The sequence below is a fragment of the Nymphalis io genome, chromosome 1 (genome assembly GCF_905147045.1).
Source record: "Nymphalis io chromosome 1, ilAglIoxx1.1, whole genome shotgun sequence".
NCBI classification, from domain to species: domain Eukaryota; kingdom Metazoa; phylum Arthropoda; class Insecta; order Lepidoptera; family Nymphalidae; genus Nymphalis; species Nymphalis io.
The window spans coordinates 1,062,633-1,078,541 of NC_065888.1; the positions used below are offsets into that span (position 1 = coordinate 1,062,633).

A 15,909-nucleotide genomic window follows, 5' to 3' on the forward strand; every position below is an offset into this window, starting at 1 on the left:
ACTCTGGCTGTCGACAGCGCGCGTCGCTTCCGACTTTTAGCGTCACTAATTAGAGCTACATTTGGCGATATATTTTTCAATAAAAATAAATTGTTCTTGGTAAGGATCATTGCTCCTTGGCCCAATAATACATTCTGACTTATAACTTCGAATATACAATATAAAATACTTTTTAATATTTTAATTCCTCATCGTGTATGTAGTTACTGTTATCTACGTATTATTGTAGTGTGTGTGTGGTGACGTTGCACTACTCATGTAAAATAACTTCATCAAATTACGTAAAGCAATGATTTGATGATGAAGCAAGACAGGCTTGCCTAGTGCGGGCCATCTTTTGTGTTAATAAATTTATTTTTATTTTATTTATTGAAATATTGTAATATTATTATGAAAATATGCTCTAGTGGAATCTCCAAGTTCGTCGTAAGTTCGTATGTAGTTTGGTTCAGTTGCGATGAGTTACAGAAATAATTGTTTTCACAAAAACTCGATTACATTGCAAGGATTTCAATGTTTTTTAATTTTCACGTTGACCACCCAATAAGCCTATATGTGGCTTTAATAGGAATTTCCATGGAGGAATCTAGAAAGATTCGTGTATTTGTGTAATATTATATATTTACTTACTGCCTCCTTGCTGCCAGCGCCGTCTGGTCTCTCTCAGGCACCTTCTCTTTGAGCACGTGCGCGGGTACGTAGCCCTGCCGGGTGCACAGTTCTCCTCCTTGCACATCTTCTACCACACGCACCAGCCACCTGGAGATATAATACCGGCATGGTATTAGTTGAGCTCAAATAAATAATATAAATAAAATAACTGCTCGTATTTGATAGATATAAGCCGAGATGGCCTAGTGGTAAGAACGCGTGAATCTTAACCGATGATCGTGGGTTCAAACCCGGGCAAGCACCACTGAATTTTCATGTGCTTAATTTGTGTTTATAATTCATCTCGTGCTTAACGGTGAAGTAAAACATCGTGAGGAAACCTGCATGTGTCTAATTTCATTGAAATTCTGCCACATGTGTATTCTACCAACCCGCATTGGAGCAGCGTGGTGGAATAAGCTCCAAACCTTCTCCTCAAAAGGGAGAGGAGGCCTTAGCCCAGCAGTGGGACATTAACAGGCTGTTACTATACTATATTTGATAGATATATAGATGATAGATTTTGCTAATTTCGTATTGTATTAAAATAAACGTTCAGCGTGTCATATATATATGTATATATTATAAGTTGTATATTATTATCAATGATGTCAACACCATTGGAAGGAATAATAGCGGTCCGTGTTGCGTTTGCGCGAAAACTGCGAAAAGTTTGTAATCATATAAACCAAAACTTTGTTTGAAATATTCGTATACATATATATAGCACATAGACGGTGTGAGAATTAGCTTATATTTTTGACAACACATTGTGAACCACGACAAAGATTACAATTTGTTATCAGGCGGTTTATCTACGTTACCGCATGTGAGTTCGCGGGGCATAACTAGTAGATAATATTATTGGTTCTAATTTTACATTTTATCAATATAAGGTGCAGAGGAAATAGTGCCACCGTCTTGGGTACAATGCCACAGGACAATCTTTTGGACGGCGTGTTTTTGCTATAAATTTGTAATGTGTATTTTGTTTTTTTATTTTAATTTTATGTATTATAAAAATAACTGTACATAGTTTCAATATAATAATAATCTTAATCTGAATAGTTAAATATATTTAATTTAGTTACTCTAAGGAGCCCACGACACAGAATTCGCAGTGTGGACCTCACGGGTAAAAACTAAAACTTTCGTCTTTACTTTACATATAAATATTACAATATTTTATTACATGATTTTATACTTTTATAATGACAATTATACATTTTAACTACCCCGTAACAACAGATATATTTCTAATTAATAAATAATATTGTCGAAGGTCCAGCATTTAAATTAGAAGTTTATGTAAATAAAAATAAGCTCCTAGACCTAATTTCTGCGATAGTTTTATTGCCAGATGTTAAATCTCAGTCTGACTTTGATTGTTCTAAAAAAACCTGATGCTATCTAGACTTTGCAGTGGGCTAATGAACTAGTGGGCGATGACCTCGTATGTTTCATGCTAAGATGTATACTAGCCTAGCTGTGGAAATGTGAGGAGAATGTTTGTCTATCAAATATGAGAATAACTTCTTGTATATGGGTTTATTCAATTATGATTAATACGAATAAGCGAACGCGTATATAATAGAAATTCTTATTTTTACTAAATTCAATATCGAAATGAAACTTTCACAAAATTATACATACATGTTCAATATCAGTTTAGATCTTCAATCAACTTCATCGAATAAAAATCATTGGTTAAATATGAATTGCTCTAGTTTCAGAGTTATTAATTGCGATCTATATTTGCGTTCTATATGATCCAAGACAAACTAACGTACACATGCGTGCGTAAATGCAATACGGATTAATCCATTGCGCAAGCGCAGTAACCCATACAGTTTGTTGACGCTCTGATGAAAGAGAGGAAGTTCCAGCTGCTATAACATTAAACTATATTAAGAAAAGATGAATTTAAAATATTATTTCTTATACTGAAATATTTTCAAGGGACGTAATCCAAAACTTTCTTGGGTTCTTGTTCTTTGGGAAATTGGATAAGTTAATTTTCTAATTTGATTAACATAATATGTTGGAAACGATATTTTGGCTTCTATAAATAATATTGTCAAAAAAAACTGACATACAACAGCAACACTGTTGCATTTTATTGAATATGTTATCGATGTTCCAGTAAAATATTTTATCATTCTGCAAAACATAAAGAGTATCGAAAAAAAAGATTTTATGACAAGCTCATATGATTGCTAAGCTCATATTATTTGGCTTACTGGTTTGGTAAGGTTGGTGGCGCATTGGCGATGTAAGAGATGATTAACAGTTATTACAATGCCAATGTCTATGGCATTGTAATAACTGTTAACCGTCAGGTGGCCAGTTACCATCCAGTGGCCAGATGTTGGTGACCAGTTACCATCAGGTGGCCCATATGCTTCCCTATGCTATAAAAAAATATATATATTAAGTTTGTCTTGTTAAACCGCTGTTCACTTGGTAGGGATTGGTGTAAGCCAGTCTGGGTACGTGCCACTTGCTCATTGTATATTATACCGTCAAAACAGCAATCCTTAGTATTGTTGTGTTTCGGTTTGAAGGCTGAGTGAGCTAGTACAACTATTGACGTAAGGGCAGTAGTAAATATTTACCATCAAGTGGGCCATTTGCCCGTCTGCCTACCTGTTTTGTAGAAATAATTCTTTTGATATTATGTTCCAAATGAACATGGCCAAGTAAGGCTTAATAATAATGATAAAAAATCAATTAAATTTCATAAATAAATGCATACTTTATTATTCTTCAAGGGTCAAAAAATCAAAAACATAATTCGAACAAAGACTTGTCAGTCTTACATACGTACACGTGTAAATCAAGCAGCACTTTATGTCATTAAGACAAACTAAATCTTACGTTTTAAGGACAGATAAATCATAACGATAAAATTTACCAAAACATCCTTTTCATCTTTAAATATTAAGACGTGATGAAATCAGATGTGTATGTAAAAGAGCAGCGCAAACATAATCGAAAGTGACTCGTATAAAATGAAAACACATGTTTTTTTCATTATTCAACACGATTTCACAAACATCTGGGCTAAGTGCCACTGCCATTGGATTGATGATACCAAAATTTACGTTTTATTGGAATTATATTTTAAATGAATTCATAGAAATTATAGTATTTGTTTGCCTAATTTAAATATATGTATTATTGTTGATAACTGTGGCGTTTTATACATGATGTATATATTATATAAACATAATGATGCGTAAAGAGTTTTGGCATAGTAATTTCAAAGTATAATATGTGGCACACATATATGGCTAATTTCCCCTCACATGGGAGGGGGGAGATATGCTAAGAGAGAGAATATAGAGAGAACATTATTTTCTGCCTTAGCTATTCCAAATTTAGGTGAAAGAGTAACAAAAATCCATCCACCCATTCATTCTAATCACGAGTAACTTTCGTCGTAAGTCGTATTTGAAACAGAAAGTTGAACGTTCGTGGCAAAGGGACATTGTTACGAACGCCAAACTTTAGTTAAAACTGTAAAAGAAAAAGAGAGAAGTTGTATAAGGAATGATGTTTGTTTTCTCTCTTTGTTTGGCATTATTCAATTACTGGAGGCTTATGTTGTAGTTATTACTTATATGGTATAATATGCATTCTTTAGATTGTATCTTGCACACCTTGGGCACGACACGTGCGAAGACGGCTAGTACAGAACATTCTTCCCGACTGTATTGGCCGTCGTCGCGTTTGGACTCTACTACCACTTACCATCAGGTGGAGTAGAGTCATTTGCCCTCCCGGCGCTTATAAAAAAAAAACACTTAACGTCGTTTTCAAGTTAATATACTATTTACTTAGTTTTCTTTTTTAAATAATAGGTAGGCGGACGACATATGCGTCACCTGATGGTAAGTGGTCACCAACGCCCATAGTCATTGGCATTGTAAGAAATGCTTCCATCCCTTACATCGCCAATGCGCCACCAACCTTGGGAAGTAAGATGTTATGTCCCTTGTGTCTGTTATTATACCGGCTCACTCACCCTTCAAACTGGAACACAACAATACCAAGTACTGCTGTTTTGCGGTAGAATATCTGATGAGTGGATGGTACCTACCCAGACGAGCTTGCACAAAGCCCTACCACCAGTAAGAGTTTGGATTATTTATATTTATTAGTTCTTATTGTATATGAAAATAGTACAGATAAATACATAAAATTAAACTAAATAATTAAAACTTATTAAGTAGCCATTTTATTCAGACAATCAAATTAAAAGGGTTATTTTAAGAATATGAGTAGGTTAGGTATAGTAATGGACTTGCATATAAATTAATACTTAAAAGTTACACCCATATAAGATTAAAATAATATATATATTATTATTATAGAATTACATTTACTATAAACTAAAAAATAAATTATAGATATTATATTAAAAAAATTTTATTAGTACTGAAGATCAGAGAGTGTTTTCGTTCTGAAATGATATTAATAGACCCTCACTTCGTGCCTATAGTAATATAATTTACGATAAACAATCAAATCTTAGTTTAGCTCGATGTCACTTCGCCAGAAATAATTGTAATGACGGAAGACACGCAGTATGACCAAAGAAACAGGTCGGGAGATAAATAAAATTAAAAAACATGTGATCTCTATTGTGGAGAACATATTGTCTTGTTTGAACGTTACAAATAGGTTGTCAAAACATTTAGTTCGATGTTTTGTACGTTTTTTATTGGCTGTTTGAAATATATACCTTTGCCTAAAATTTTTACTCGTACATTAAAAAAAGGAAAACCTTTTCAGATCAGAAACGCTTCTCTTAAAATGTGTTAAATTTTTCACCTACAGTTTCTTTAAAAAATATTACATGTACTTCCAATTTTAATCAGTTCATAATTACGTTGTGTGTAATTAAGAGCTTCAAATGAGTTATAAACATGAATTGCAAATGAAAAACTCATTACCAATATAAACATTTAAACAATGGCATCCCAATGATTGATGGCTTCAGACAACTTTGACGAATTAATAGAGCGCGGCTCGCGGAAGATTGTTTGGTCACCGAGTCCATAAATCGAACGAGCTGACATTTCGTGTCAACAAACTGAGTGGATGTCTAAAGACTTCCTGAAGCGTGGATTTATAATGTGGCACACGAAAATTCTCATTTGCACCCTAATTATGTGAATTAATTAATGCGTTCTGGATTCTGTTTCAAGACAAGCTTCGTGTATCGCTAGTTGCTTTATCCTGTTGAAACATAAACGTAAGCGTCGCTTTAATGCATCGTTAATAAAGATAAACAGTTTGTTATTGTTTATGATTAGCTTAAAGCATTTTTCACTCGTATATCTTACCTTTGTTAAGCTTTTTTTTAATAAGGTATAAGATAATTTATTTTTGGAAGTCAAACGATCAAATTGATCACCTGTTGGTAAGTGGTTACCTTCGCCAATAACTATTGGCAAGACCGGAAAAAGAAAATTTGCGTCTTCTCTTAAATAATCAGGTAGCGATCGTTATATATATTACACCTGTGTACAGTTAAATGTTATTAAAGTACAAAAATAAAATTAATATTTCAACATATGATTTAAATACTTCAATTATTGAATTAATCACATTTTATTAATGTATATATTGTTCTAATATCGAATGACCATAAAGTACTATTTACAACATTAAAATATAAGCCAACACTACATTCTTATATATTCACATTTTTGCTTGTAGGAACCGAAATGAAAATTATTCAAAAGCCAAGCATTCCGATCTGAATTTATTAGTATCGATATTTTATTATATCGAAATAACATAATATTATATCGAAATAACAATGAATTTCAAAATTTAAAAAAAAAAAAAAAAACATAATAAAATATAACAATTATCGATAGTCAAAGTCAATTCGAGCTGATACCTCAAACTCAAATTTAAAAATAAAACAACGTTCTCAATTTTTTGAAATATGATATCGATTTCCTTATTATCTGTTATATATAAGCCATCATTTTTAGGACGTAGTCTGATTTCAGTATTTTTTTAGTCCTCAGCGTTCTATATAGGTCGTATCATATTGAAATTTTGTCAAGATCTTAAGATCTTGACTCATTGTTGTCTGTAGTAGTAGAACGGGTACATTTACATTTTTTTAAATATTGATTACAAACTTCGTATCATTTTAACAGTTTTAAAAATCCTAAAATAAACGACTAATGTTCCATCGATGGTAATATCACGGATACCAGAATCAAGCCATTAACCCCATTTGCTGCCACATGATGTCATACAGCCAAGTTTAAACACCATCCGCTCTACATCTGACACTCCAATTCGAGTTCATGGCGCAGGGTTAAACAACGCGCCACGCTCATGACGAAATAGAATCATTAAAAAATCACAATATTCTTCATTCGTGTAGGCTTTTGAAACTTAATTTAATGTAGAGCTACCATTTGTTTGGAATGTGATTCTACCAAGAAGAATCGACGGGAAATTATATATATACCATATGTCCTGAATGCTTGGGTAACAACATTGTGTGCCAACATTAGAAAACGCTACGTTCGCAACACCTTTGTATATATCTAACGCTTCAATGACCACGCTCAAAGAATAATGTGTAATGGGTACCAGTCATAACGTCCCTTCATATAAACATACATATAATGTTACATTATTGTACATCAGTAAAAGATCGTTTTTGATTTATAAGTAGAGTCGTTACATATACCTATATATAAATATATATATAAGTAAGCGTATATAAGTTTTATGTCACAAGTGATTAAGAAATTTACAAAACGGTTTTTAAGGCGATGCTTTTTAATTACGCTTCGTAGACAATATTACCATCTGTAAGCAAAACGTTTCTTGAATATAATCCATATTCTTTTAAATAATTTTCGATCAGTAAATTGTCTTCCTGTTCAGTTGATTCGAGTCCTGGGCTATCTGGGTACTAGTTACCTTTATTCTCCTGCCAAACACCTATTCAATTACTTTGTTTCAGTGTGAGTCAGTCCATTATATAAATATAAATACATGGTTCACAAGAAATTAATACAGTCTGCCCTAAAAAAGAGGAGGCCATAGTCCATTGAGACATTTACAGGCGGACCATTTATAGAAATTACAATCATTTGTAATAGTTTATCTGAAATAATGTAATGTCCACTGTGCCTGTGATTTCACTGGCTTACTTTGATAGAAGATCAATAAAGGTATACACGTTGTCGCAGCCCTTAACTATAGTTACATGAATGTAGGTTAGTATCTCCGACAGCAATTAAAACATTTGTTCTAAAAGCAAGTTAACGTTTCGATCCGCCGACGTGAAACTGCACATTGGGCAATAAACTTGAGACTATTTTTAATCGTATATTTTTATTACAACAGGCATTGCCACTAAATAGCTCGTAATATTTTATGAACTATCCACGATCCCATCAATGTAATGCTCGTAACTTAAAGAGGTTTCCTGTTAAAAAAAATTTTACAAAAATGCTTGGTTAGAACCGAAGAGAACTATGAACGTTGTCTTTTAACAGACTGGGAAAGCTTAAACTGACTTCTTAATTTGTATCTTTACTTCAGAAAAGCTATATTCTGTATTTTAATTTGGTAGAATTTTGTGTCCATCAAGAATAAATTGGAAACATTATGCTGTCGACTCACGTTAATTGTGTAATGAAAATGTGTCTGCCGCATCTGTAGTTACCAAGGTATATATATACATATAATCGCTCTGGCAATAAGCAAAAGTACTTCTTAATTTTTTGTTTATTTTCTTAGTGACCAGTGTATGTTGAGCTGTCTATAAAATTCAGAAATGGATGGTTGTAGGATTTGATTAAGTTGGTGTTTTTTATTTATCACATAAAATATTGGATTTTCTGAGTAACATTTGTACCACAAAGCTCTATCTAAACATAATTTAAATAAGTAATTTATATTTCTAATAAATAAACTCATATCCAATTCTAGTAACATGGTTTCATTCTGCAAATATTTTTTTTCAATTTATAATAAGATTTATTTGAATAAGTTCTTTATCTTTAAATATTAAATTTATAGGTCATTCATTTCATTTGTAATTTATTTCAGAACAAAGGAGACAAAGCTTTATAACCTACGTCTTTAAGTTTGAATTGGTTTTAAAAATAATTTAAGTTACATATTAATATACCGGATATTTACAAAAAAAAAAAAAACATGTAATACATTTTCTTAACGAAATGAACATACATAATTGTACTTTCTATTCGTTATGGCGTGTGCGCAAAATATTCTGCCAAATTCTGCCATTTTTCTACTAATCTAAAGTATATCAATATTTCAGACACATCAAAGCAAAACATTCATTAGAAATATTTCCACAAACTAAGAGACTAATAGTTATTGTTGCCATTATAATAAATTAAAAGTGGGGCAAGTGCCGTTTTAACATCGGAATATGAACATTCAAAATTTTACAGCGAACCTATTCATTTTATTAGCAAAGATTAATATCACCGGGTCTGAAAATTCCCGGATGCGATGCCAGATTCTTCAACCTGAACGGAACGTGAATGCGTGGGAATTTTTGCTTAAACAACTAGTAGCGGTTATTTATAATATTCGTTCAGTGTTTAGATAATCGCACGAACTCTTATGTTGTTTCTATGAACAAGTTAACTACGGTGTTATGAACTACGTTCATATAGCAGAAATGAAACTAGGATTACACTGGAATATGGTCTACGCGAAACAGGTTTACCTAATGTGACTGCTATTTAATATAAAAATGTAACCTTACTAAAATCCAAAATGTAATGTTAAAGATGTATTTTGGAATAAAGTTTTGATTTTTTTTTAAGAAAAATTCATCAAGGTCAAATTTGCGTTTAAATTTTTTGACTTATAGCGTCAGTTTTATCACATTTCCAGTATATCGTTTTCTTTTCTCTTACTTTTCTTCTCGTTTACTTTTGACTGCCTCGTTGGTTCGACTGGCCGCAGACCCGGAGGTCCTGGGTTCAATTCCCAGGTCGAGCCAATAAAAAGTTATTGGGTTTTTTTTCAGTAGCAGCCCGGTGTCTAGAAGTTGAAAGTGTGTTTACTTCCGTACGTCGGAAAGGTCCTGGTCTAATAGTTGGTCCTCCGCCTGAACTCTTTCCAGTCGTGTCGGATTGCCGTCCCATCGGATTATAAGTGTTAGGGAATAGAGAGTGCACCTGTGTTTGCGCACACACTTGTGCATTATAATATCTCCTGTGCAGTTGGCTAATCTGTCTTGAGATTGACCGCTGTGCCGAAATCGGTCTGGAGGACAATATTATTATTATATCGTTTACTTTTGCAAGCCTTCATTTAACGTCATCTATTAGAATGCCTGGCTTTATAATCCTCTGATTTTTATCCAGTTTCAACAAAGCGATAAACATAACATACAATAACAACTATAACATGGCATAACCAATTTGAGCGGGTAACAATACTATTTTGTATACTTTATTTTATTTATATGGTCCACGATATAAATCTTTAATAAATTATTTTTAATTGTTATAGTTATAATTAAAACAATTTCTGGAAAATGTTTGAATAACAATAAACGTTAAGTTACAGAACTCAGATGAGACAACGAGAGTGAACAGGTACGGTGCTCCTCTGTTGGAAATTATACCAACTATATATAGCAAAATATAATCCGACACATGCAGATCTTTTCACGAAGTTGCATACCTCATGCATGAAAATGAAGTGCTTATTAGAATAAGAACTTGTGATACATAGCTAAGATCGATGTATCTCATTTTCGGAAGATGTCCACCTTCCGTCTATCTACGAAGCAGATAAATTTTAATGTAAACCAATCTTTGTTCTGACAAGAATTAAGGAGTATTTCTTCTGTGTCCAGACAAATTAAGGTTAGTGAAATCGCAAAAATTTACATCACAGCGACGAAGGAAAGGATTATATTTAAACATTAGCTCGTTTTGTAATATTCGCAACGGGGTCACCTAAAAAACGACAAGTCAAAATTACGCAACGCTGTAAATATATTTAGTATTACATGAACCAATTACCATTGCGAAATCTATATCTTTTGTGGATCAAGAAACATAATATTATTATCTTTCTTTTATAAATAATTTGTAGTTATCTATCAGAAAGAAGTAATTTTGCAAAAAAGTCGCTGTTTTCAAAAATATTAAATGTCGTTTCCCTTGTTGACCGAATTTCGACCATTACGCGAACTCCAGTTTTAATAACAATTCCTAAAAATTCTGATTTTATTTATACATAAGATTACCTCTCAGCGACTTGAACTTTCTTCGTTTGTTTCTTTGGGTGATTTTTCTTCGGTCGAACTGCCAATTTGTGTTTCGCCGCTGATGCATCAAGTAGTTCGGTTTTCACGTTCAGACTGGAGTCGATTTGAGGATTCCTGGGAGATGGGATAGTGTTAATACACAGATGAGGGAACTATAGCTATGAGTACCTGGAAATTATTGACGTTTTAATCGGGGTCATGTCATGCTTTGATTGTGAGTAGTATAAAATAAATAGTATAAAATATCCAATGGTCCTAATGCTCTTTATGCAAATTTCTTACTAAGCAGACAAACAAATATATTATTTAATAGCAGTAGGTCTATGTGTACACCCGCCTGGAATTATAATATTCACTCATATATTCACTCGAAAAACATAATCTTTCGTATTCATGTTTGTGTCTTACAGCGCCAGAACTATGGGTAAAAATGAACACTCTCCACCAGATGATACCAATTTTCTATTATAGTTTATCAAATTTTCATAAAGACAATACGAAATTGAAAATGTTAATCACTATTGAAAGATATTATTTATATAATTGACTACATATACAGGGCTGGATTTAGAGGTCTGGAGGCCCCTGATAAAAAAAAATCTTTTTTTCTCTGATGTCTCAATAATGTATTGCAGAAAAATTAAACTGTTTTAATGACATAAGCAAATATGTACATATATTAATATAATAAAACATATATATATATATTACATTTAGGTTATTTACTCGTAGTAATTGCGGTGTTTTTCCTTCGATATGAAATGAAATATCAATTAAAAAGAAGCAATTAATCACAAAATTACGAACTTAACGACATTTTATCATTACACGATAGGAACAATTCACTAAGATAAGAGTGCGAATATTGTAAATATTATTCACAGAACTTAACGATATCTTACACTGACAGACAACAATTACCCGCCTAAAACAATAAACAAAAGAAGCGCGCGATAGTTACGATTTGTGTGCTGCCACTACTATTGTTTATTTATTTTTTTATTTAATTTTTATCCAAATAACAACTTAGCTTATTTCTAATATAAAATATACAAGATTAAGGATATAATTAATAATAAAATCATAAAGTAAGTTAAGTGTAGTATGTTAAGCAACTCAAGTTCGATTCATATTACTCTCCGTACTAGGTGAACATATATTATAATGTATTATGTAGATGTATGATGCCATGCAAAAGAAAGAAAATACGTAATTTAAGATCTTATTTGACATATTAACCGTCAGCACCGATTTCGCTCGTTCTATCATTATTGTTTTGACATGCAGGAGAAGTATACAGTACGCGTTTGTACTAATCTACTAATCATATAAATCAAACTAATCAAATAAATAAGGTTTAAAGTAGGTCCGTAATATGGTTATTTTTTTACATACATGTTTTTTGTAGTAATACTTATGTATAACGCGATCATTTTAAACATATTATGAAACAACATGGTTAGTGCTAAATGGTATATTATAAAGCTATTATGGTATTTATTTACGTATTGCTATAAATACTAATTAATGTTATAAATGCAAGAGCGAATTAGACTTTAACGTCTTAAATAATCAATGTATTATTAGCAAATTTATCGTACAAAAAGATACATAGGTTATCTGACATCTGTCTGTCTTTCGCAAGTGAGGCCGCGCGCGGCAAGTAAATGAATTAATTTGAGTTATAGTGATATCTTTTTTTTTAAATATATAAGCTAGCGCTTGACTGTTATCACACCTGATGAAATGTGATGATACAGTCTAAGATTGAGCGCGCTTGCCTAGAAGATGCCTATTCACTCTAGACTTGAAGACTGAAGGTTGAACCCATATTGTAGGTGGTGGGAAAAACGGAGGTCGGGAGGGTATTCCAGATCTTAGCGGTGCGTATCAGAAACGAAGAAGCAAATCGTTTCGTACGTGTTTTAGATACGTCAACTACGTACGGGTGCAGATCTATATTATATTTATTTATTTTTTTCGAAGTGTGTAATACTGTTGGCCTTATTGGCCTCTACAGCGTCACCGGGCGGGAATCTATATTATATTAATTTAAACTTAAGTTTCAGTTAACTCATATGTTACGTATGTACCTTTTATTATTTTATTATATTATGTACCTTAATTTTTATTGTGTAGTGACATTATTCATTTATTAATATAACAGGATAATATTGTATGAAATTGTTCAAGTGTGTAGCCTCGCGTGAAGTAAATTCTTAATCGTAGAGATTTTTTTAAGCTTTCCTCTAAATTTTACGTGAACCAATATATTCGGGTATTTATTATATAAATTTATAAAGAGATCGTGCATTTGTGTGAAAAGTAATTTTTCTCTTAAGAGTATGCATATCTTATCTTTAAAAAATAAAAGTTTTTAAGAAAAAGAAAGAAGAACGCGTCCCAAAACAATTCATTTTTTTTTAATTGATGATTTGGACTTTGTATATTGAGAAACAAAATGTGATTTTTTTTAATGATTCTTTAATGGCAAGAGCTTGAAAAGAATCAAAATAAGATAATTTAGAGTATATAAAAAACCATTATGTTTGTCAATTCCATGTTAATACTTGTTCGACTAAAGTAACAACCATATCGAATGATTTCGATTTTTTAATTCCTTACAAATACATCAAATTACGAAGATAGATCAACAATAATCTGTCCCAGGTATATAACCAGCTATAGTTCAGACTAATTTTACGTAATTAAAAATAGACGAGAGGGACTTTAGAACATTTCCTGTTCATGATATATTTTCCTAACATCAATCACAGTCGGAGACGTTGCCACATGACGCCTCAATGTCAGGGTCTGAGAGTTATCAAATTTCAAGAATATAAATCTGTTTGACATAAATATTACTAGTTCTAAGTAACGTTATTTTCGCTGCGATTTAAAAATTAAAACTTGGTGACTAACGGGTTTCTTATTAAACTTTATATTAGGGGTGAATAGACACGGCAATTTTTCAGTTTCTGATATTTGAAAAAGAAGAAAATCTATTGTATAACTGCTTACAATCGCAAAACAATTTTATTAGTTAGGAGGTACCTGTTAAAGATACAAAATTTAATGATATCTTAGGCTTAGGAGAGTCGTAATATAAAATACGTCGCTATGCCGTGTTTCAATAATAATTAACACTTATGAAGTGTCGTTTCAGATTTTTACTGTAAAAGCCTTAAGTGTAATTTAAACATGAATAAATATATATTTTTTTTTGTTTTTATATTTAAAAATAATAGTAAATCGGAGTATGTTTTTGCGAATAAAACTTCACATCTAAAGAAACTTAAGGGATTATTTAATGAAAATATTAAAGGTTTCTTTGCATGTAATTTATTCTACGTTTAAACATGTATTCAGTTAAATTATGACTTTATATAGTTCCATAATTTTCTTTTAATTTAACCCTTTATATTCATTTAACGTTATATTTCCGCCCCTGTAGGTATATAATAATTGTAATATGTGATAGACTTTCTCAATAAACAAACTATCTAACGCAAAAATATTTATTCCGATTATGTTGGTAGTTCCCAAATTGGAGTGTTCAAACAAAAACACTCCTCAGCTTTATATAGTATTTACAATATAGATATTTATCAAACTAGCAGCATTAAATGTAACTTGCAACACTTCCTAAATAATTTGGCAACACTATCACGGCCATAGGATTAAAACTAAGGAATGACATTTCATGATACTGTTGACTGAAACCGCATTTTTCAGAGCATTGTTACTATTCTATACAGATTTATGTATGTACATCTTATATGTATCTTATTTATTGTGCTTATCTTAGCGCTGAATCAAACATTATGTAATATGGGTTTATTACAAAAACAAACAATATTTTAAATGCTATTAAGACTTTATTTCAGATTAAACGTACTGTAAAAAAAACTATATTTTTATGGTTTCGAATATCTCCAACAATAACGTCAATAAAAAAATAAAACTGTCAAGTTTACAGGCCATGTTTCATCGGTGTGCTATTTCAAGCTGGCCCAGAAACGATGTGACGTCCGTACCGACACAGTTTAACTCCAGCGACTCGTCCGAGTTACCGATATGTCATTTTGTCAATTTTCACATATTCTATTTATCAGAACATGGTATGCATTTATGACATAATATTTTCCGGGCACTTGGTACTAACATTAAGGTTAATATATAAACTTATTTACTGAAGAATATATATATTTTATTATTTTTGAAATACGTTAATTTTTATAATCCCACGATCCACGATCGTCGGTTAAGATTCACGCGTTCTAACCACTAGGCCATCTCGGCTCGTGATTATAATTCATCTCGTGCTAGACGGTGAAGGAAAACATCGTGAGGAAACCTACATGTGTTTAATTTCTTTGAAATTATGCCAACCCGCATTGGAGCAGCGTGGTGGAATAAGCTCCAACCTTCTCCTAAAAAGGGAGATGAGACCTTAGCCCAGCAGTGGGACATTCACAGGCTGTTACTGTTAATTTTTATTATAACATTGTTTTTCTGTTATTATTTTTACTGGTGGTAGGGCTTTGTGCAAGCTCGTCTGGGTAGGTACCACCCACTCATCAGATATTCTACCGCAAAACAGCAATACTTGATATTGTTGTGTTCCGGTTTGAAGGGTGAGTGAGCCAGTGTAATTACAGGCACAAGGGACATAAAATTTTAGTTCCCAAGGTTGGTGGCGCATTGACTATAAGCGATGGTTGACATTTCTTACAATGCCAATGTCTAAGGGCGTTTGGTAACCACTTACCATCAGGTGGCCCATATGTTCGTTCACCTTCCTATTCTATAAAAAAAAATATATTATATGGGTAATTATAGTAACCAAAAATAGCTAAAATGTCAAAGATTATATTTCGGCTTGTATCAATCGTATCAATGAATTTGTTCATTTTAATGATATATTTATACTTTTTTAATGAATA

General features: G+C 32.1%; 1 protein-coding gene across 11 annotated transcripts in view; it reads right to left on the reverse strand.

Annotated features, from left to right (window-relative positions):
• LOC126771012 (obscurin) overlaps window positions 1-15,909 on the reverse strand; it is a 113,930-nt gene that overhangs the window by 54,814 nt on the left and 43,207 nt on the right. For 8 of the 11 annotated variants that reach the window (XM_050490710.1, XM_050490719.1, XM_050490727.1 and 5 more), the window contains 2 exons: window positions 10,943-11,077; window positions 631-759 (listed from right to left, as the gene is read on the reverse strand). In XM_050490710.1, the coding sequence (XP_050346667.1) occupies window positions 631-759; window positions 10,943-11,077 (264 nt within the window). The remainder of the gene's footprint in view (window positions 1-630; window positions 760-10,942; window positions 11,078-15,909) is intronic. The other 3 variants (XM_050490737.1, XM_050490701.1, XM_050490657.1) reach the window with 1 other exon arrangement.